At 37.5% G+C, this 23,061-nt stretch overlaps 2 protein-coding genes across 6 annotated transcripts; one reads left to right on the plus strand and one right to left on the minus strand.

Moving 5' to 3' along the window:
- Window positions 1-1,086: 1,086 nt before the first annotated feature.
- gdf6a (growth differentiation factor 6a) lies at window positions 1,087-5,965 on the minus strand. Its single transcript, XM_084385717.1, has 2 exons — window positions 5,479-5,965; window positions 1,087-2,082 (listed from the first exon to the last, which is right to left on the minus strand). Exons 1-2 carry the CDS (start codon window positions 5,813-5,815, stop codon window positions 1,202-1,204), a joined length of 1,218 nt encoding a protein of 405 aa, XP_084241843.1. The 5' UTR covers window positions 5,816-5,965; the 3' UTR covers window positions 1,087-1,201.
- Window positions 5,966-10,006: 4,041 nt separating this feature from the next.
- On the plus strand, window positions 10,007-21,218 carry sybu (syntabulin (syntaxin-interacting)). 5 transcript variants are annotated; one of them, XM_084384729.1, is made up of 9 exons: window positions 10,007-10,268; window positions 10,590-10,621; window positions 13,316-13,371; window positions 13,628-13,805; window positions 14,035-14,238; window positions 15,802-15,901; window positions 16,413-16,562; window positions 18,279-18,434; window positions 19,351-21,218. In XM_084384729.1, the coding sequence occupies exons 3-9, from the start codon at window positions 13,348-13,350 to the stop codon at window positions 20,504-20,506; spliced, it is 1,968 nt and encodes a 655-aa protein (XP_084240855.1). In that variant the 5' UTR covers window positions 10,007-10,268; window positions 10,590-10,621; window positions 13,316-13,347; the 3' UTR covers window positions 20,507-21,218. The 5 variants fall into 5 exon arrangements, with proteins under 5 accessions (XP_084240855.1, XP_084240857.1, XP_084240856.1 ...); XM_084384731.1 differs by having other exon boundaries at window positions 10,060-10,268; window positions 13,316-13,364; window positions 19,351-21,211; XM_084384730.1 differs by having other exon boundaries at window positions 10,071-10,268; window positions 18,282-18,434; window positions 19,351-21,211.
- Window positions 21,219-23,061: the final 1,843 nt, after the last annotated feature.

Here is a 23,061-nt window from a genome sequence, read left to right on the forward strand (position 1 = left end):
ACGTATATTCTATGCAATTATGAGGTAGACATCGATAATGGTATTTCCACCCTCAGCAATAATGAATACATTTTAAATTAATTTTGTTTTATCAGCGTAAGAAATACACGATTATCATGAAAACTCTGTACATCACAAATAATAAAATAATTATAGAATAGAAATTATAGCGATTTGAGTGCATTTATAAATGTACATTAACAAAGAAATGTGGTTTTGCATTTCTTCATACGTTGCACTTTAGGTTTTACTTTACAAATATTTACAGCTCAAATAATGAACAACAGTGCATTCAAAGCTAATGTGCATTTAAATATAATCTCGCTTGCGAGTCTCTTATTTTTCTTGTCAGTCAATAGGTCGTGAAAAAACGCTCCTTCCAGATGACTTGGACAGTTGCGGAAGTGCATTTTGTAAAGATGCAAACGTTGATGGATTTCCACTTTTTGACTTCTCTGAAAGTACAAAATGACATTTTGTGGATTTTTACCGAAGAAGTAAAAATGTCCAGGCACTTCAAAAAACAGTTGTCCGATGCTCCTTCAAAAGCATCTGTCAAGTCTCTCTGTTTCTCACTGCAGGGATGAAGCAGAATCGCTTTATGCCGTGTTTAGTGTTTGGTACATTCACCTTTGCCCTGAATTTGACTCGATTACGCATCGTTGGTCGTAAAAAGCGTTTCCAGGGCACTGTGTTTTACTCGTTCATTCATATCCATATACCATATATCTTATCGATATAACTAACAGATGAGTTTGAACAGGTGCCCGTCTCCACATTCTTCTGAGTCCACATAGATAATGGTGTAACACAATCCTCAGTCAATCCTGTCCAGACGGTTATGCACTGAATCTGGCGTTTCTTCTACCTGCCTCGTCCGAGAGACGAATCGCTATAGAAATATTTTGGGTTTTGGGCACGTAATTACAAAAAGAAACCCAGCATGTGTAAGGAAAATGACAAGATTTTGTTCCAAGTCTAGAAAAACTACGCACGCGCTCTTGGCACAACCATGAGCAGTGGCCGGTGTAGATCATTTAAAATGTCAAAATGTCTCTGATGAAAATCCCTTTTGCATAGGTGAGAATTCGCAGTTTGGGCGGCTCAAGCGCGTCTTTACGCATCGTTCAAGTTTTTTAGTTTTTTTTTTTTGTTTTTTTTTTTTTGTATGCCTTGGTGCCAAACCCTCGTGTGTGATTCGCTACCTACAGCCACACTGTTCGACCACCATGTCCTCGTACTGTTTGTACACGACGTTGTTGCCGGAGTCTATGTATAGTATACTGATGGGACTGAGTTTTGTGGGGACGCAACAGCTCGGTGGCGTGCTGTTGGGGTCCATGGAGTTCATGAGCGTCTGAATGATGGCGTGGTTGGTCGGCTCCAGGTGCGACCTCAATGGGAAGTCGCACACCCCCTCGCAGTGGTAGGCTTCGTAATCCAGGGGAGCGATGATCCAGTCGTCCCATCCCAGCTCTTTGAAATTAACATGCAGTGCCTTTTTGCTGCATCTCGATTTGGACTTTTTGCCATGCCTTTTCCCATGGCGATTATTGAGCGCAGTTCTCCGTCTGCGCCGCGCTTTAAACTGCAGCGCGCTCTCCTCCTCCTCCTCATGGTCTCCGCGAGACTTGATCTTCTCTTTCATCTCATTAAACAAATTTTCTCTCTTCCTAGACCGCGTGTAGACCACCAAAATGGCTTTTTCTTGCTGCGTTCGGCCGTGCCGGTGCAAACCCAGTTGCTTCAGGTCGATTTCAGTGTCAGTTTTGCCATGCGTAACCTTGAGCTGGAGACAAAGCTGATTCCCTTGATGCCTGTTTTTAAAAATCCCCCAAACGTCCAGAACCTCCCATTCTGTTTTTCGGGAATCCTGAAGATCAAGGGATCTGGAAGCCAGTGGCCTCTCTGATCGACATGAGAGTAAATGAATGTTGTAGACGCCTGATGGGGACGCTTGGACATCCCCGGGCGCTTTGCGAAATATCCTTAATTCAGCACCGACCAGCTCCTCTTTGTCTGAGAGAGTTGAGACATCAAACAGATAAGTTTGTCTTCGCAAAGGAGAGAGCGTGAGATCGTCTGCAAGATAAAGAGAAATAATTGCAGTCAGATTCACTTAGAGTGACTCACATTCTAATAAAGGGGCCAGGTAAAACCTAAAACCTTATTTTCGGCTTTCTTTTAGTCTTTGTTGAATAAAGTTGAACAGAGGAAACAATATATACAAAATTAAGCATAAGAGAGCAGATAGCTAATTTAAGAGAGAGAGAGAGAGAGAGAGAAACGAAGATGATGAAGATGCAATACCTTAACATCACAGTTTCGTCGTTTTAGATAAATATTTTAATTTTAGTTTTTCTAAAATCTTTGGTAACCGTAACAAGCATATACAACATTTTAAAATATTTTATTTATATTACAATGCAGCTTGTAGTAAAAATAAAAGGAAGATGGGTGGTTAAATTATTTCTCTGCTGACTCACATTCTGAAAGGCCTTATTTTCAGCTTTATTTCAGTAGGAAAATGGGGCAAACTCACTAAATTGTATGAAGGAAAAAAATCAAGGAGAAAAAAAAAATGAACATGATGAAACAGCAGTATAGCCCACAAATTTGTAGACCAATATTTTCAGAGATATCTTTTTGTTTTTTTGTTGCTTTTTTGCTGTCCCTCTGTTCTTCAGGTGTAGCTGGTAGTTTGGGATTCAAAATAAGTTATTGGCTGTACTTTACAGGTTTTTCAGATCAGCATTGGTTTCTGGGGCTATAAAGCACCATGAAGAATTAAAAAAATTAAAAAATATATATCATGTGAATCTAAAGCGGGGTTTTCGTTATATTTTGAAACTTTATCCCATTTTTATAAATCATTGCATGTGGGTATATGCTATATATTTTTTTCCTTATGTGGTCATTATTCCTGTCTAAAGGGAAAACTGTTTGCAAAATAATTTGTCATAAATATGTACAGGTGATAATAAGAGAGATCTGGTAGCTATAGTGAGGGAAAGAGAAAGAAAGAGAGAGAGTGGGGGGAAAGAGAGCGCCAGACACAAAGCGACATACTGTACGTGTTGAACAATGCACAATTAATGCATTCTTTCCCCTTCAGGAATCCAGAGGCCTAGTCGCACTTTATCACCGCCTTTTATCTCTCTGACGGACCAAACGAGAAGCATTTATCTGAATTCACGTGGGCTTGTGTATGTAAGAAATTTAGTTGAACTAGCCTATTTGTTAGACTATTATCGCTCCAAATACGCCTCGAGCACATATATAATTTAGCCTGAACAAAAATGCCAGATAAATACGTGCATAATTTTCAATAACACCATTAATTTTAATTTGGCTGTTCGAGAGCAGATTGCTTTTTAATGTTCAGAAATACAAAAATGCACTGCATTAAAATCAATTCAAAGCTCAAGCCTTTTTTAATTGCCATTTAGAACAAATAAATCCAAATTGAATAATAATAATAGGTCATAGCCTATATTGCGACTTTTGGCCATGCGTTAACTTGTAAAATGATAAACAATAAAATGCACGTATGGTCCACAATTGCGTTTTTATAAGACCACAAACAAATCGAATACAAGGTCACCAAATAATTAACAGTTCCAAATTCCCTCCCACCCCACTGAAATGCACCCCTCTTATATTTCATCCCTTCTGCCAAAAACAAACATACCGCTTCAAAAGTGATTACTGCCCGTATAAAATGCAATTGCATGCAGCAAGAGTTGGACGAGTTTACGCGACGGCCTAAACAGATAAGTGAGGCAAGTTTAGCCACAAACATAAATTCATAAATCATCCCAGCAACACAATCGCACGCTTTTAATCAATGAACATTCTTGTCCAATAATTCGAATCTGTTGGACACGAGAGAGAGAGAGAGAGAGAGAGAGAGAGAGAGTTCTCTTGGTGTGGCTACCGGGGCACCATCTGCGTTTTAATGAGTTACTTACAAGTGCCAAAAGTAATTTTCATACATTCCGTTTGTTCTTGTCTGATCTTGCAACCATAACGATCTAAAATTTGGGGAAATGTCTTATCTGTTTTGGAGGAAATTCCTTCCTGTTACACAAAAAGATTACCGCCTTATCATAATTGAACGGCGCTTGAGTGGAAATGATTCTTGATGACATTCAGCAGCGAATGACGCGCATGGCGCATATAGCTAAGACACTGTAGTGCAGCCAGGCATCTAGAACAGTTTGATTTTGCATTAAGCACTGACGGTAAATGTTACACACCGATTGCTACAGCACTTAAAGATGCTTATAAAAAAAGTTTTGATCTGTACCCCCGCGTAATGCACTAAACTATCCACAATTCGAATGCTATAAAGCCAGCAACATGTCCATAAAGTAACAATTCATCAAACTTGAACAGACGTAAGGTCCTCTCCAGTTTTTGCTCTCCTCTTTTGGTGATGTGCCACTAGCTGAACTAGTTCATTACGGGAGAATAGACAGTGTTTGATATGTTATGACATGGACACTCAATTAGATCACCCAGTTCAAATACTCCAATCAGCGGTTTGATGCAAAGCAACCCTCAGAGGGTCCAGTGAAGGGTCATAGCCAATGACACATCAAATCAAAATCAGTGAGGAAAGTGAAGCTTTTTTCATCAAATCAGTGTGCGCTTCTCTTCCTTCTGCGAGCGCGTTTATCTGCAAAAGAAAGTGCAATGTTTGCGCCGCCTTCCTCTTTTTATTGCATGGTTGTTGTTTTTTTCTCAATGTTCACACAATTACTTTGTTGCAAGTAAATAACTGCAACTAATACGCACAGCATTATTAAATAAAATAATCCACTTGGGAACTCTAAACTGGATTAAAAGTTGTTTTAACTTTTAAAAGCTAAATATCTGATCTGTTTTGTAGAAATAAAAATATTTTCTTTCAGTAGGCTACAAAAAAAGCAAATTTAATAATATATTATGTGCGCATGCAAGTAATTTTTCCTCGTGAGGTTTGTGTGAACCGTTTGTGAGACTGCTTGCACGCGAGGATGTTAAGGGAATGATTTATTGCCTTCATTTAGAAAACGGACCAATTAGTGTTTTATTGGCATGTTACCTTAGGGTCAATGTAAAGCCAATATAACTTTATACTAGCCAAAATATGAGGTCGTGCTGACCATTAAATTGCGGCCCAAGCAGGACGAGTGATTACCAAACCATTAGCACATGAACAAACCTTGAAAATTATTCCTCCAATTTCAACGGAAGATATCATTATTTTCCCTTCTAACAATAATCTAGATCATTTTTTTAGCGCAAAAGAGTTTTTATTTATTTATTTTTTACTAAAAAGTTATTGCTTTACAAGTCTGCATGTTTAAAGCATATCTTACATCATTTTAAAATAATTAGATATAAGTATAAAGATTTCAAGTAAGAAGAATAGTTAATAAAGACTGAAGAGTGCATAGATAATGCATGGAAAGAGAATAAAACAAAACAAACCTTTTCCCCTGTCTACAAAACTCGTTATGGTATTTGCAGACTTTGAAGAGCGGAAAAAACTTGCATTGAGCCCCAGTTTTTCAGCAGCGGAGTAAGTCCTGTATATAGAGATCATGTAATCGTGGGGCACAACCGGGTCCTCTAAGTCATCCCGACGACTCACGCCCGGGGAGGATGCGAAAATCTCTTTAAGAAATTTGTGTGACCTTTGTCCATCATACGCGCTCCTGGCACCCTTGCTCCTTTTCTGCGATAGAAGCGCAGCTGACTGGCAACACGGTAAACTCCAAAGGAAAATGAAGAGCGTGTAAAAGGCGACTGCTCTCAAGGCATCCATGGTGTTACTGTCCCCCAAAAAGTGAAGCCGAGCCGTGTCTCCCAGTGATGTTTTTTTTTTTTTTTTTTTTTTTTTTTTTTGGTTTGTGTTTGTCTCACGAACGCGGAAAGCGCGAGATCCGTGTTGCGTGTCTCAAGTGAAGTGCGCTGTACGCTCAAGAGTGCGAGGCTGCAGACACACACTCACTCACTCACGAGTCACGCCCACTACACAGAAGCTCCAGTATTTATTGGAGAACTTCTCCAGACTCTCTGAAAACCTTCTGAGTTGTTGACGGTTGTTTTTTTGTTTTTGTTTTGTTTTTTAATGTAAAAAATAATTGTAGTAGTACACTAGTAGCTGTTGTGAAAGTATTAGACTACTATGATGATGATGATTATTATTAGGCTACATAATAGCGATACATAACAATAACATATTATAAATAATAAATAGTATAATTAATGTAGCCTACTATCTTAATTATTCTTTTTTTTTAATCTTAATTTAATATGATTAATTAATTGTACATTTAGAAATTGTATATATGTGCTCTTAAGGACAGAGTAGAGCTTAAAAAAAAAAAAGTTTGATCTCAGAAATGAACAAAAACGATGGACAACTATTGCTCGGTCTCAGGAGTCTGGCTCGGTCTCAAAATAACTTAAGTCATAGGCTAATCTCCGTCTCTGCACCAGGCAACGCAACAGGATGCCAGGTCTTCCAAGCAGACTAACATGTTGACAGAGGTTAACAGGTTGACAAAAATATTCACAGATCTATTGCACTGGCTACAAGTGATCATGACGCATCGTCTCGCGAAGAACTGCACCAGTCATGTACAAAGAAGTTGCTTAATAGATCAATACCATTAATATGAAAAGTCGAAATAGAGAACTTATTTGCAGGTCAGTTGAGAATATGGGTCTGGTCTGGTAAATAACTTTAATCTTTTGGAAGATTCAATCTTCAACGTAATACAACTCTATTAAAATCTATGGTTATATTTATTTCCAGACAGTCTTGTCTCATGCATATGTTAATGTCCTAAAGCTGAAAGAATTTATTGTAACTAGTCGTCTCACTTCTATCGTCAGAATAACCGGCTGCAAGGCACTCTGTTAATTCTCCGATTTCAAATGTCCCGTTACCTTGCGCTGCACTGCCTCCTTGCGGTTATCCATTGCAATAATGTTGCATTTTGGAAGAAAAAAAACTAAAACAGCAGAAAAGAAATCTGAGAAAAGCCTCCGAAGCCAGCAAAATTCATTTTCAGTTAGTCTATGTGCAATAGGTCGATTTAAACATCTTAGCATTTTCAGAGCTAACACAACAAATATGGTCAGACCGTCAGACACATACAGGTGAGACTGGGGGCTGGCTGTCACATACTTCGTTTGTCAATTTCTCAGGGAAAGTGAATTTTTAGTCATTTTCTCCATATTTGCATGCATGCACCATTGTTGAGAGAGAATAGGATCCATCTTTAAACAGGCAAAAAAATAAACAAATATGAAAAACGAACCTCAAGAAAATCACGAAACAGCAAGAATGTAACAGGTAGCCTAACATTGTTTTGGACAAAATAAATGGTAATCGTTTTCATATAAAACACATGTTCAGTTCAGCATGACAGCCTATCACATTAAATGTAATTATTTTCCCACAACGCAATTAGTAAATAATATGAAACCTTGTACATATTTTTATAAAGATACTTTATGACAAATTTATTTATTTTTTACACTAGGATAGACAGCGCCTACAACAAATGCATCAGTACTCACCCCATCAGGCATCACAACACTTTAGCACACTTTAATAATTTAAACAGTGAAAAGTCACTTGCCGTTCGATTATCTACCAGCAGAGGGCAGTGAAACACCATATTATTATTATTGCGCGACCATCATATGACAAACATCAGATATTACCCTATATTCAATCAGTCACACGTGTTTGCTTGAGTAACTTAATTTGTTGCGTTAAAGGTAGGGTATATAGCAATTTGTTTTACAAACACTTTTTGTTATGCTGGTTGAAACTCTCATATCCTGATAGCAATCAATAATAGAAGTGGTCTAAATGTATGCATAGGCTATATCTTCTGAAGAAATCAACGGACCAAAAATTTTCAATGATATGATGTCCCTGTCAACATGTATTTCCATACCTCCTCGCACCCTGCTCATGCAGACATCACACAGCGTGTTCAGTAAGGCTATCCAGAGTTGTAGACAGACAGTCACCGAACGCCACAAAGAAAAAGCAGCTGTTTTTTTTTACAGTCCTCCTGAACCAAAACAACGAGCTTATGCTGCGTTTATGTCTTAAGCGTAATTACGCAACCCGATCACACTAAATGCGTCTCTATAGCACGCATTGTGTTTATCGTGCAATTTATATGCCAAAATGAGTTTTTACGATATGCATGGGTAGGTTTAGGGTAGGTTTAGTAGTGGTTGGGTACGTGCATATTATGCATGGGTAGGATTAGTCGTGTGTGGGGTGCGTGTGTATTACACGCAATAAAGTGGGTATCAAATGCACGCGAAAACTGCGTATCATATGCACGTAAAAACTCATTTTCGCGTATAAATTGCACGATAAACACAATGCGTGCAATAGAGACGCATTTTCATGAGATCAGGCTGAATTACGAACCCGATTTATGCTATGTCAACACTATAACGCTGAAATGAATCTACAGAAGTTAGGTGGTACAACTAGAACACTGTACGTTTACATTCATTATTATAGTAATGTTATGTGCTTTGAGACATGAGGTAATTTAACGCCATCTCTCGTCTTGTAATGCTTTGCAGAAACTGCTGTGTGCAGTGCGCGCACGTTCATGTTTTGAAGGAGGCCTGCATGGCTTTGGAGACGCTCTGAAGGAAGAGTGGGATCTCATAGTTTCAAAGCTAGCTTGCTTTTGCTAGCCTGCTCGAAATTGCCTATCCTACCTTTCAGAAATGTACAAAGTTTTTAAACTAAATGACCGACTAAACTAATGTATTTTGTGGTAAAATACGTTTGATCAAACTTCAGACATAATATACTTTGGATGTTACTCAAGCGGCCTGAGAATCTTATCTGGAGAATGACTTCGAATCGCCCTGAATTCACGCTCGTTTGGTGAGTTGACTTCAGCACCATGGAGAGCCGACGTCTCCACTCAACTGCACTCAGTCTTTTCTGTCAGCAGTGCTACTCAAGTAAGAACCCTATACCGAAAATAAACATCTTATAAGCTGGTTTTCTCATCTTAGATGGTCTCCCAGCCCGGTCAACTTAAGATGAGTTTTAGGCACTTTTTAGCAGGTCAGTTGGACAGCCTACGATCCTAAACCATTTTAGGCTGGATTATAATGGAGAATGTACTTGATTAAAACAATTCACATGTTGATTTGAAGCATACATGAATAAAGTATTATGCTACTTTTGGTTTGGTATTAAAAAAAAGAAGAGAAGTGGTATTGTTAACAAAGTATTGCATAACCAACAAGTCATTTACCCAGTATATCCTGTTTTGTAGAGTTTTCATTCTGATGTTGATAATGTTGATACTGAATGAGACTGCTATATTTATTTAAAAAATGTATTGTAGATCTTTGGATTGAAATACAAAATTATTTTCTTTAGTGCAATTTTGTTTTATTTTCCAAAGATTAAAAAGGGTTTTCCATCACCATAATGTTCTTTTGTTAATTAAAAATAAATGAATAAGCATTTTTTTCTTAACATAAAAATAAACAAATAAGCACAAGGAAATATCCACAGGCAAAATATTAAAGTAAAAATTTCTTTGTCATATACATTTTCCTTTAGCATATTTTTGCATGAGCTTATTTGCTTGTGTTTATTTATTTGTATTTATTTTAGGAATAAAAAGGAATTATATTGAGTCACTTCTTGGTGAGAAAGCGTTATAAAACTGTCAATGATGATAATGAATAAAAACACCATGGGGTGTGGTGAAAGAACTAGACTGCTAAATAAAAGGTTGCGGGTCAGACTCAACCCCAATCCATTAACCATCCATCACTACCCTAAAACAAGGGGACTTCTAGTCACTTTTGATAAAACACTAAGCCAAATGACTACTGTCATCAGCATAGGCTACTAGCCTGTGAACCGTGCACGTCAATAAACCCCACTTGTTAAATCTCACTCGGGCACGTAAGAGTTAATTCTTGCTGCTCGTTACATAACACACTTGGAACATTTACGTCGTACTGGCGATGTCAATCTCCTCAGCCTCTTCTGCTTAAGCACATACACTGATGCACTGAGATGTGCTGTGCGGAATAATCTGGCTTCTCTCGCACACAGAGGCTGAGAGTCCTTCACATCAGATCAAAACAAGAGCTGAGGACCGAGAGCGCGCATTGTGTTGTTCTGAAGGGATACGGGGCTGCGCATGCTTCACTCTCACTCACAGGAATCAGGAATCCATCCAGCACTTCACGAGGCAAGTGTATTTACTTACTGCGTCACACTGTTGTTTTCCACAGCGGGGTTTTTTTATGAACATATATTAACGAAAAGAATGTTATAGCCAATATTATATATTATTTGATGTGACTATTTTTAATTCGAAAAAGACATTGGTAGGCGGAAGCTTCAATTCAACATGTTTGCTCTAAATCTGAATAACACTGCTAGTGTTTAACGCATTGTGTAAGATTAATGTTTATTTTGAAGAAACAATAGGAATAAAATAAAATTTTGTCATCTATTAGAAAAGCAGTTTATTTTAAATCGTGTTTTTTGTTGCATATTTGCTGTTTAGGTGGGGCAGAAGCGTCAACGTTTGTCAATCAGGTAACTTAATCAACTTTGATTTAATTGAGATTCATTTTTGCAAGCCAAAATATTATAAAACATCTGTCATTTGTGGGAAAGCGGAAAGAAAAAATACGTCTCTTAAGTTTGTTAAAAAGTTAACCTTTATTAAACCAGGCAAGTTACTTAAGAACAAATTCTTATTTTCAACAACAGTAATATTAATGAAAGTAATATATATATATATATATATATATATATATATATATATATATATATATAATGTACTTTTTAAATTATTATAAATAATAAGCCTATATGTATTTTAATCTGATTTAAGTAAAAAAAAAAACTAAAACTAATGAGAATCCTCTTTGAGAATAACAGGAATTAATTTGAACTGACATTAAAATGACAAAGCAAAATTATATATATTATTATATACTTTTGCATTGTATATTTCTTAAAAGCTGGTAGAAATGTCACCAAAAAGTATCAAGAGTGCACTGAATTCTCACTGGAAATAGAGATTTCACATCTTCTGCACAAAAAAATCCTAGTCAGTTAAAAATGTATGGAATGCTGCACAGTGTAGACTAAAAGAGAAGCAACTAGAGGAAAGGAATTGCTGAAATTTGTACTCACTGACTAATGTACATTGCCAACCTGTATTTATAGGCATCCTCTTTTGTAGTCAAGCTCAAATGGCAACACTAAAACAAGCAAGCAGAGAAAGCACTCAAAGCCAGTAGCAAATGCATTTGTGCACATTACTCTCCGTCTCCAATAACATTGAGTCATCGTTGCTTTAGTGGACTAGTGACAGAATGAGGAGTCACTGGTGCTGAGGCAACTGATGTGTCTCTAGATCTTAATGTGTTGTGTTGACTAGGTATGTAGTCAGAGGACAGTCTGTTTACTTATATTTCTGCATATCGGAACTAAAAAGTAGTTCAAATTTACAGTATATTTTAAATATAAAAAGGATAATATGTAAGATGATGTTGATTTTTTACTGTCATGTTTTATGCATGAAATCATTCTTAATTAAATCAGAGCAGTACATTACATAAGCTGTTGTGATTCAATGAATATATATAACCTAACTCTGTGACTTCACTCCTGTTTATCACCTCAAGCCAGTCATGCCATTTCCATAAAAGATGGATATGGTGATTGAAGAGAGACTGCATCAGTAACTTCTAACTGTGTCAGGCTGAAACTAGTCTCAGCTTTTCTATTAGGCTGACAAGGAGTAAAAACACTAAGCTTCTTGTCCTGACACAAAACATCAGTTAAGTGAATGGCTGCCTAGCGTCACTGACCACTATCTGGCTTCTTTAATGGCTATGTTTCTCTGTGTTGCCTGGTTGTGTTGCTAAGGCTCTGACATGGGCTCCAAGAGAGAACAGTCTAGCTCCCATGAGTGGCAATTTGACAGTCAAAAGATTCTGATAGCTAAATGAATAAGGCAAAAAATATCGACACTAACGTTCAAAAGTTTTGGGGCTGGCAAGATTTATTAATGTTAATCTATTATGCTCACCAAGGCTGCATACATTTGTTTGATAAAAAAAAAACAGTAATATTGTAAAGTTATATTACAATTTAATTTAATTTTGTATCAATAATCAAACAGTTGTGCTGCTTAGTATTTTTAGGAAACTGTGATACGTGTATTTCAGGATTCTTTGATAAACAGAAAGTTCAAAAGAATAGCATTTTTTGAAATAGAAATATTTTGTATCATTTTTAAAAAAGTATTAATTTCTTAAAAAAAAAAAAAATCTTACAGACTCATTTTCAGAACAGTTCACAAAACCTTTTTTTTTTTTTTTAAATGAACCATAAACAATTTTTTAAAAGTGTCTTAATACTTCAGAATTTAAAACAATGCAGTGACATAAGATACTCAAAATCAAGAAACATGTTTTCCATATCCAAAAGGAATGGGAAACCTACATAAAGGTTGTGCTTTGACTTCTTTTGTAATGAAACATGGCATCCGGATGCAAAATGGAAAGAGGCGAGAACGCGGCTATGCGTGAAACTTAAGGGGTTACGTCATCCGCATTGAAAGCAACTCTAACCCTTACATAAGCAACATCAAAAAGATACTGAAAACAAGTCACACGTACACTACTAACAACAGGAAATGGACCAATGACGTCATAGTCAATCAAGCGTGATACACTATATTAAATGATTCAGAAGCAGCTTTGGTCTGTTAGTCATGACTCATGAGCAGATCTGGAACACCCAAAGCAATTAAACAAGTTAACCAGAAGGGTGGGGTTTTATCATCTCTCAAAACAGACAAGGATTAAATTGACCATATTACTTCCTTCTCAAAGTGCAAAGCCTTTTACATAACACTCGCTATATTCACTGACCGGCAAATGAATCATGTTGAATAGGAGCACTGGATTAGTTTAATTTTGAATAAGAGTTCCTGCAGTTTAAATTCCAAGTACTCGTGAAATTAATTTAGATTTAGTGGGTGGCTGATGGGGTCCTTTCTCTTTTATGGACAATTTAGAATCATACTTTATCATACCTCAGTTTCAGACCTATAAGCTCCATTCTATTTATAGAGCCATTCATGAATTGGGTTAAAACAGCCTGGCATCTCGTGGTATGACCTAATTTTGTACACTGTTATCTTTCTTTTCTGGTTTGCTTGTCATACCATCACCTCATGCTCACGTTTCCTTCTTTTTTTTTCTTTTACAGTTTTACTTGAAGTATTCCCCTATTTAAGAAGAATGGGACCTTTGCAGATGTATGAGGTGCTTTACTATCTTAACTTTAAATCATTTTCCTTACTTTCCTTTTCCTTCCCAAACCCATTTTCCTTACAGCGAGACAAGCGGCATGCATGCAAGACTTACATTGCATACTGAAATAACTTCAAGGACGCACGCATAATTCAGCTCAATATCAGCTTTAAAAAAGTTTAAATAACTCACCTCGGATGCTGGCTGTAGGTTGCTTGTCTCTATGTAATCGTAGCACCACCAGTTATCAATATTCCATTTCCTGCAGGTGAAGGAAAAGGGAAGCATGCGCAGCCGTATCCCTCGATTTGTCCTCCACCCCTTGCGTACTAAAGCAAAGGAGTCATCGGTGTCCAACATGCCATTGTCAGAAGAGGAGAGCAAGGATTTTGACATTAGCTCCCAGCACTCGAAAAGAACCATCAGCCCGAACAGCCTGTCCTCTGGTAGGCCATGTGAGGTTGATAGGATCCTGATAGGATACTTGGGAATTTCATTCCAAGTATAATGTAAAAAATGAGCATTGAAATATCATTATTTGCTGTATGATGGATTTTGTGTGTTGATGTTCTAGTGCACTTGACCTTTCTGACAAGGAAAAGCACTATAGCATAACTTTTAAATGGGTGTTACATCATTTTGGAGCAGCATTTAAACATGGATCTGTCTTCTCAGATGACACTGGATGCCCAAGCAGTCAATGTGCATCGCCAACCAAGACCCTCTCAGGCTCTGACAACAGTCCAATGGGTTCACCCTCTCTGGGAGAGCGCACGGTCAAAGTGAAGAGAGTTCGGATGAACGTAGCTGCCGAGTGGAGCAAACCCACACAGAAGCACAAGAGAGAGAAGCAACAGCCTGCCTCCATCATGCATAAAGGTAATTTCATTTCAGTAAAACATAAAGCTTTTTATATTCTAAAAGTTAATAATTATTAGGCTATATTTTATATAGTGCCTTTCTGATGCTCATGGACACTTTACAATCAATCAGAATAAAAAAATATGATATTTTGATAGATATATGATTTACATGATTATAATAGCAGGACAAATAGTTATGCTTTAAGTGAATGTTTATAAAACCGCATGTTTTCTGTATTCAGAAAAGTATGTCAAATTAGAATGATTGGGTTAAGAAAGCTAATGTTTGCTTAGTCACTAAAACGACCACGACTAGTACAAGGACAGTTTGTGCATGAAATCTTTTTCCCACTGGGATGCAAGTACAAACATGTAAACACATGCAGCTCTATTTCCTATCTCCCTGTTTCTTATTTTGAAAGTGTGATGCGTAATTAATTAATTGATTTAATGTGATGATCACACCTGCCTGTTTAATCCATTTAGATGTTCTTGAGACTGGGTATCTCTGATGTCTTTACTTGAAGACATAAATAATTGGAGGCAACACAATCCAGGAAGCAGCAGGTGCCATTAGCTTGATTACCCTGTCTCATTGAGGCCACTGATTGGTTGGCTTGTAGATGGCCAATCAGTGCAATTAAAAGTAGATGGCTCCTCCCACTGCTTGTGAGAATTCACAGCATTTGAGCTTGATTCGTATTGAGCAACTGCACAATTTTGTGATTGTTAGTGAGTGAGTCACATTTGTTCGGTTATTTAGTTGGTTAGTTAGTAGAAATATTTAAAAGAGTACACTTTATCATGGTTTTGTCAAAAGGAAAGAGATGCTTCTCAGGTGTGTATATTTTTGGGAAAAACTTTTAAGATCTTGAATTATCTTACCCCCAGTATCCTTGTCTGTCAGTCACCTCTTTTAGAATGAAATGCTTAATACATTTATTTATTTTTCTTCCCCAAAAAATACTGCATTATCTGAAACATGTCTTGATCTGATATAAGGATGTCTAATATATATATAGTTCAGAGAGAACTTCGCACTCCTACTTCATCTCAATGGAAGTTCCAGGAAGTACGTACTCAATGTTAGATCTTTTTGCATGAAACAGAGGAAATATATAAGAATATTCCATGCTTTTAGGAACCCTTGCACTGGTAAAACCTAAAATATGAATTTTTTGCAATTAATGTGTTGCTTGCAAGATGGAATACATTACTTTTGAATGGCTGTCAAAGCAGAAACAGTGGTCTAAGTGCTAAAGCTAACTAGAAAAGTTAACGGTTGCAGCTGAGGTGATATTCAAGAGAAATCAAATGTGAAGGATTCCTCTGAAATATTCAGTCTTTAACTTTCCCAGCTATAGTTCTTCCATAATGGAAGCAGGCAATGTTTGTCACAGAAGTGTGTAACCCTATATCCTCTGACAAGCCTCTTTGATCTGGCTACTGGAAATATGCTAATTTGAAACGTGCTTGGGTTGTGCATTTGCCAAGTTTGAAGTCTCTACTTCTACTTCTTTTTTTTTCTTTTTTTTTTGTAAACTTTAAACTTTTGATCTCCATTTTTTATTCACTGTAGTCAGTGAGACAGATGTCAGCTCATCTAGCAGCACTGGAAGCTACAAGACACGTGAAACTCTGCCCAGCAACTCCACAGGGAAGATCTCATCTTCTCGCAGGTATGGTTTATGCTTTATTTTATGCACTGTATCTGTAGCCTAATACAAGATGGCTGATATTTGTTTTTTTTTTCGTAAGATTTGATATTTCATCCAAGTCGTCTTACAATTTTGCATGTTGCCTCAAACAAAAAAAGGCATATATATATATATATATATATATATATATATATATATATATATATATATATATATATATATATATATATATATATATATATATATATATATATATATATATATATATATATATAATTATTTTTTTTAATATAATGTTTAAAACAGTGTGCATCAAACAATGAGGCATCATTGTTGTCACATGATCTCATTACATGCATGTTAAATTCAGTAAATGGTGTACATATGGTGAATTTTGGCAAATGTGCAGTAGTAAGTTCCATGCATTCTGATAGAATGTGTTGCATGGTTGTTTTTTATTCCAAACATAGCCTACATGTCTTGCCCATTATGACACAGTCCTGTCCTATTTGCTTGCTCTTATCTCCCTCAGTCGTGGGCCTCACATCAGGAGCCTGCCTGTGTTTAAGCCTGCGGGAAGCCCCACCGCCTCTCGCGACGCAGAGCTTTATGCCCCGTACAGGATGCCCCCCAAAGCCCCTTCTGTCACCAACAGCAGTACCAACTCCAGCTCTACCAGAAGGTATGAACCAGGGGCAGAAACCAACAAACAGACAGACAGGAGGCTGAGGACATGACAGGAAGTTGAGAGCATGTTCTACGCAGGGCTCCGGAACCATACAGATAGAGTGTGCTATCGTGTCCTCAAACTCTTCACAGAATAAAGGATTAGATTGGTCACGGTTTGTCTCTGCGAGGCTTTGTGGGGATTTTGACAAAATTGTCTGCTCTCATTTTGCCCACGCAGACAGCAAATCTGTTGACTGGCTGATGGGAGTAAAGTGTTTTTCTGTGCCAGGTTTTTTTAGAGAGGGTGAGGGGGGCATTAATATTTCATGTGTGCGCAGTCAGTATGCACAGTCTGGGAGTGTCGTTTTGCTTGTTAATAGCATGATGTGGTGTTTCTGACTTTTTTTACTTTCCCTTTTATGGGATGGAGGGTAAAAAAAACAGTGGGTATTCTCGTTGACATGGTGGAAAGGAGTGAATCTGGGTCATTCTGGTATTATGTAGCTTCCATTTATTTTTATTTAATTATTTTTATAACCCACACTCTCCATTATGATTCTTTTTTTTATTTTTTTATCTAAGCACAGAATGTGTGTGCTCTGTTATGCCTGCCTGGGCTTTTTCAGTGTCCTTGTTTGTTCTTCTATTGTTCCATCTCTGGCACAGATGCAAATTTGACTTCAAAGCAACTTAGCAGGTTGCTAGGAGATTGTGCCTCTAGTCAGATAAAAGGGCCATTTCTTTCTTTCTTTCTTTCTTTCTTTCTTTCTTTCTTTCTTTCTTTCTTTCTTTCTTTCTTTCTTTCTTTCTTTCTTTCTTTCTTTCTTTCTTTCTTTCTTTCTTTCTTTCTTTCTTTCTTTCTTTCTTTCTTTCTTTCTTTCTTTCTTTCTTTCTTTCTAAAATTGTTTATCATATAATACATGTCCTTAATTTTTTTTATATATATATCTATATATCTCTCTCTCTATCTCGTTGGAACTATGGTTTCTATGGAAAATACATATATACATTTCATAATTTGCTGTCTAATGCATGATTGTTTAGGGTTTTTTCCCCTCTCTTTATTGACCATGGGGTGCGTTTCCCAAAAGCATCGTTAGCCAACTAGTCTGTTTCCCGAAACCATAGTTCCAACGAACATTCGCAAACAGCATCACAAAGCTGTGTGGTTGGAATGACAGCTCTCAACCTGTGAAGCACAGTTTCTTGTTTGCATTATGTGGACTCAATAAATCCTTATCTTGAGTAAAATAAGCAAGCTGACATTCAGTACAATCTATAGCTTTTATTTTGAATATATACAGATTTTATTTACATCTTTTAGTTTGTCAAGAGATTTAAAGCTCTGTTTTGTGCATGTGCGTACTTTGAGCCTATGATTGAAACTGAAAATAAAGCAAAATACGTCCTCAGATGCCATGTAATTCATGGCAAGAATCTGGCATTAATTCGATCTCAAACTGATTCATTAAAAGAAGTTATTACGCCACCACCTGTGTGACAATTAATCAACGTGGTTTCGGGAAACAGTCGTAACTAGCTTGTGTAATGTATGCTCTATGAAATTTTTCATATTAGAAAAGCTTGAACATTTTAGATTTTGCATTGGAAACAGTAACTGATTACACACACAACAGGCCATGTAGTTCATTACTTAAGCTCTTGTTGTAGCTTTCATATTACCATGCTGCATCACATTTTAAAAAGGTAAACCTGTTTTTACTTTCAGAAGATCTACTCCTGTGCGCTACCATTCCTGCGGAGACAATCATGGCATCAAGCCTCCCAATCCAGAGCAGTACCTTACCCCTCTACAGCAGAAAGAGGTATCCATACGACACCTCAAGACCAAGCTCAGAGACTCACAGAACACAGTTTGTGACCGGTAAGACTCTGCTTTGACATACATGGGCTAATGTCACTGTTCAAATTGATGGGATTAGTTAGGGGACTCTCTTAAAGGCCCACTGAAGTGCCTTGGAACACGCAGCTTTGTATGATGCGTTGACGTAACTTCCACTGAAACAGGAAGCTAAGGTGGGACATATTGAATGGCTCCTCCCCCTTTTCAAATGGCCAATAGCGTTTAGTTTACCTCACAGACTGCAAGTCGTACTTGGCAGCACCATGGAAGCGATGAATCCAACGTATCAATAGTAGAGGTGTGAATAAATTCTTGCCATTTCCTTCTAGTATGATTTCATTTTTATTCACAGAATAAAATTTGAGCGTTTGGGCAACCGAACACACATCTCCAACCCATATTGCTTCGTGATGTGTCAGCGGTCGCTTTGGCCAGGTAGTATATTTATAGCATAGGGAGCGGGACGCTTCAGATTCTAGAGAACATTTGATTGGACAGAATATGTGATGAGAAGCTGAAGTACGCAGTGATGTCATAAAAATCCGTGATCCATTTTAGCGGAAGTGAGAGACCGTCTCTCTTTGTCTTTGTTTTGGAACACACCAGCTTATATTCATAACCTTAAGGCTAACATATTTTGATTTCAGAGGGCCTTTAAGAACAAATTTTCCATTGGAAATCTGCTAACATGCCTGGTTTTCATTCATTTATGATTGTTCATACACATACATTACTATACTAAGCACTGTTTTTACCTCTGAACAGCTGTATAAAACACAGTTGAAGATATTCAGCTAATGTTAGTTAGTAAAACTACAAGAAAAGGCAGCATTGAGGTCAAGTTATGTAACTAAAACTGAAACAAATGAGATTTTTAATTGCAATTCCCTCAAGAGCTCTGACACAATTCAAACACTATCACATTGATGGGTTACAGGGAGACTGAGATTGAGGAGCTGAAGTCCCAACTGGGGCGTATGCGGGAGGACTGGATAGAGGAGGAATGTCACCGTGTGGAAGCTCAGCTTGCTCTTAAAGAAGCTCGCAGAGAGATCAAGCAGCTGCGCCAAGTGGTGGAAACTATGAAGAACAGCCTCGTGGAGAAGGACAAGGGCATCCAGCAGTACTTCATCGACATAAACATCCAAAACAGGAAACTGGAGTCCTTACTCCACAGCATGGAGTTAGCGCAGAATGGCTGCTACTTACAGGATGAGCCGACGTTAGACTTTATCTGTGAGTCTTCAGAAATATCTACCGCTGGCAAGTTGGAGATGGATCTACATGGTGAGGAACAAGCGGTGGAGGAGATGGCTGATAGTGAGCTGCTGGCCAATGACGAGATGGCCAACAGAGCAGAGATTCTGGAGCAGGTTCTCATGTCCACTGCTGTCGATTCAAGCCAGGATGGTGGCACCAAGATCATTCCCCAACCAGGACTGTCCACCTTGGAGACGAGTGTCTCGGAAAAGAGCACAGAGGAGAATATCTCAAGCGATCCCTTTGGTGCAGAAGATAAAGGTATCCAGACGGATGAGATGATCTACACCGCTGATCTCCAAGCTCTCCTTTTCCAACTGCTAAAGCTCCAGGGTGGCGGCTTCTCTGGCCTCCTTATTCCTTCTCCCCACCAATCCCAGGAATTACCTTCAGCGCAGGTTCCCAAAAAGTTTGAGGACTTGCTTGTACCACAAAAACCCATAAAGAAGAAATTACCTGAAGCACAAGACAAAGAAGTCAAAGATGTTGGCCTCATTTGCACCAACACTGCACAAAATGCTCCTAGTGATTCCGGTCTGTGCGTTTCTGAGCCTGGAATGAGTCCAGAGTTCATGGAGGAGCTGAATTTCGACCTGAAGAATTCAAAGAACACCTCTAGCATGGCAGTGGTGGGGAAAAGCCACTGGAGCAACAACTTCTTGGTGGATCTGGTTGCTGTGGCGGCACCCGTGCTGCCCACCGTGGCGTGGCTCTACTCGCAGCACGGTTTGGTCGGAGGGGCTCCAGTGTACAACATTGTAGCTTTGATTCGAGGCTGTTGCATTATGGGATTGCACTCACTCCGCCATGTCTCTCACGGGCCAGACACTTAGTAGCCCTCACCCACATCTACAACAAGAGCACTTAAACTTTATCTTCAAGTAGAAATTGTGTTTTTGCACACGTGATTATACGCATACACTTATTTTCCATTTAGTTGTGACATTCCTACTTTGCACTGTGTATTTTTGCCAGCTGAGGCACAAAGGATGAATTTATGGGGATATAAAGGGACTTGATTTGTCTTTTTTTTTGTTATTTATTACCCTTATGTTTGTGTGTATAAATATATAAATATTTTTGCAGAATCTGATCATGTAGGTGGTTATGTTGCTCAAGTCTTGTTCTTTGCTGACTGCTATTCCCTGCTTTTTATAAGAGTCATTTGGAGTGACAGTAGGGTTTGACTGTCAGTTGACCATTATTTTTGTTGTAGTTAAAATGTCGCTTGTGTTCCAAAGAACTAAAACCTTCTGCCAAACCTTAAATGTGTTCAACCTTTTGTGTTAAGTGAAACCGTATTTCTCTCCTGGAGTTCGAGCTTTTTACATGTTGCTCTGTAAACTGACATTTCCTGAAAGGCAGCGCTTGCCACAGTACAGCAAACACTTGTTATGTGCCTGAGCTATGTGCAATATTTTTGTTTATATCAGATGTATATCATTATATTTATTATTAACGCATGGAAAAACCCCTTCAAGTTTGGCCTTTTATTGTGTGGTAAAATTGTCTGTCCCACAATAAATCGGTTCTTAAAGAAAGCTCTGCAGAGTTTAATGACTGTCATTTACAAAGTACTACACATCCCCAACCATTTGCATGTTTGCTTGTCAGAGGTGGACAGTAACAAAGTACACTTTTTGAGTATATGTACTTTTCACTACATTTTAAAGACAAATATCATACTTTTTACTCCACTACATTTGTCAAGGTCCTTGAGTAGATAGTAACGTCAGTCAGGGGCTGATTTTGGTTGCAGGGGTATTTTGGTTGGAAATGAAAGTCGGGTTGACGTCAGAACCCGACGTCAACATCCAAAGTTGGACAGATGTTGGATTTTGGTTGGAAATGAAAGTCGAGTTGACGTCAGAATCCGACGTCAGATTGACATCAACATCCAACGTCTGTCAACCCGATTTTCATTTTCGTCCAACGCTGGAGATTCTGACGTTGGGTTCTGACATCAACCTGATTTTCATTTTCAACGTTGGATTTGGTCTTTTAAATGCGAAATTTGTCATTGTTTTGGAGCACACTAGATAACTGTAAGGCTAACATATTAATACCAAAAGCCAAAAACCTTTTCATAGATAGGGCACTATTTGAGGGAACAGCCATTTGGGCGTCCGAAGCGCCCAAATAGTGCACTTATTCAATCTCACATTCAATCCCACTACTGGAACTGTGTTCTATAAATAAATTTGATATTGATATGAGGGTGATTTCGGACACAACCAATATCTGATTAACGTGAATATTATTATTAGTCTTCTCAACTAGATGTCATCCTTTTTCTTTCTTTTTTTACCTTGTAGGATGTTACAATGGGGTCCCTTTTTGTTATAAATGTTTGCATTATTTGATCATGCTTTCAGCTACCAATAAGAGTGTAGTATTGTTGTACAATTGTTGTTCTAAAATTGGTGCATAAAATGCAAAAAAAGAGTTGGTTGATTATCTGGGCCTGTTTTTCAGGTGCATCTCATATTTATACATTTTTAAATAAATCTAACAAAAATCTCCATAACCCAAGAATGAAAGTGATGTTTTATTCTGGAGAAAAAGGTTTAATGCCCAGCAAAGTGAGTTAAAGTGAGTCTTAATCTCCAGGATTAGCTTTAATCCTAGATTAACGCAGTTTAATTCTTTGCTGTTCACAAGATTACGTTTCTTTAGAAAGCTAGTTGTTGTTTATAAAGCAATATTTTAAGAAACCAAAATATAGATTTTGTAATGTCTATGGCATACCTACATTAGCATTTTAAACATTGTTTCATAACATTGTATATTTTTATATTAATCAAATAAAATTGCCAGCTAATGTCATAGCTATATCATTTTGTGCATATACACACACACATAAATAATATTTTTACACTTTTTTTTTCTTGATTGGAAATGACAGACATTGACAGACAAACAACAGTTTACGTTTCATGCATCATGTCTCCTATTTCATTTTATGATGGATTTTAATATTTAGATTGAGAGTGTGTTAAGATAAATCAATTTACATAAAATAAGTTTGAAAAGCAAAACTATTCTATTTCTAAGACAGTTGTACTATGACCTTTATATAACAAAAAGTAAAATAATTATTTTTATATTTTTTATATTTATATAATTATAAAATAATAAAAGAAAATTTACATAAACGGCTCTTGACTTGACGAAACAACCGTAAATAGTTTATAAACTGTCATTTGTTTTAAGATAAATCCTGTAGGCAGTGACAGACCTGCCCAGGACCCAAACACACACACACACACACACACACACACACACACACACACACATGTCTGGTTCACTATCTTTGAGGGGACTCTCTATAGACGTAATCATTTTTATACTGTACAAACTGTATATTCTATCCCTTTACACTAACCCT

Source organism: Rutilus rutilus (assembly GCF_951802725.1).
Source record: "Rutilus rutilus genome assembly, chromosome: 17".
Taxonomy (NCBI): domain Eukaryota; kingdom Metazoa; phylum Chordata; class Actinopteri; order Cypriniformes; family Leuciscidae; genus Rutilus; species Rutilus rutilus.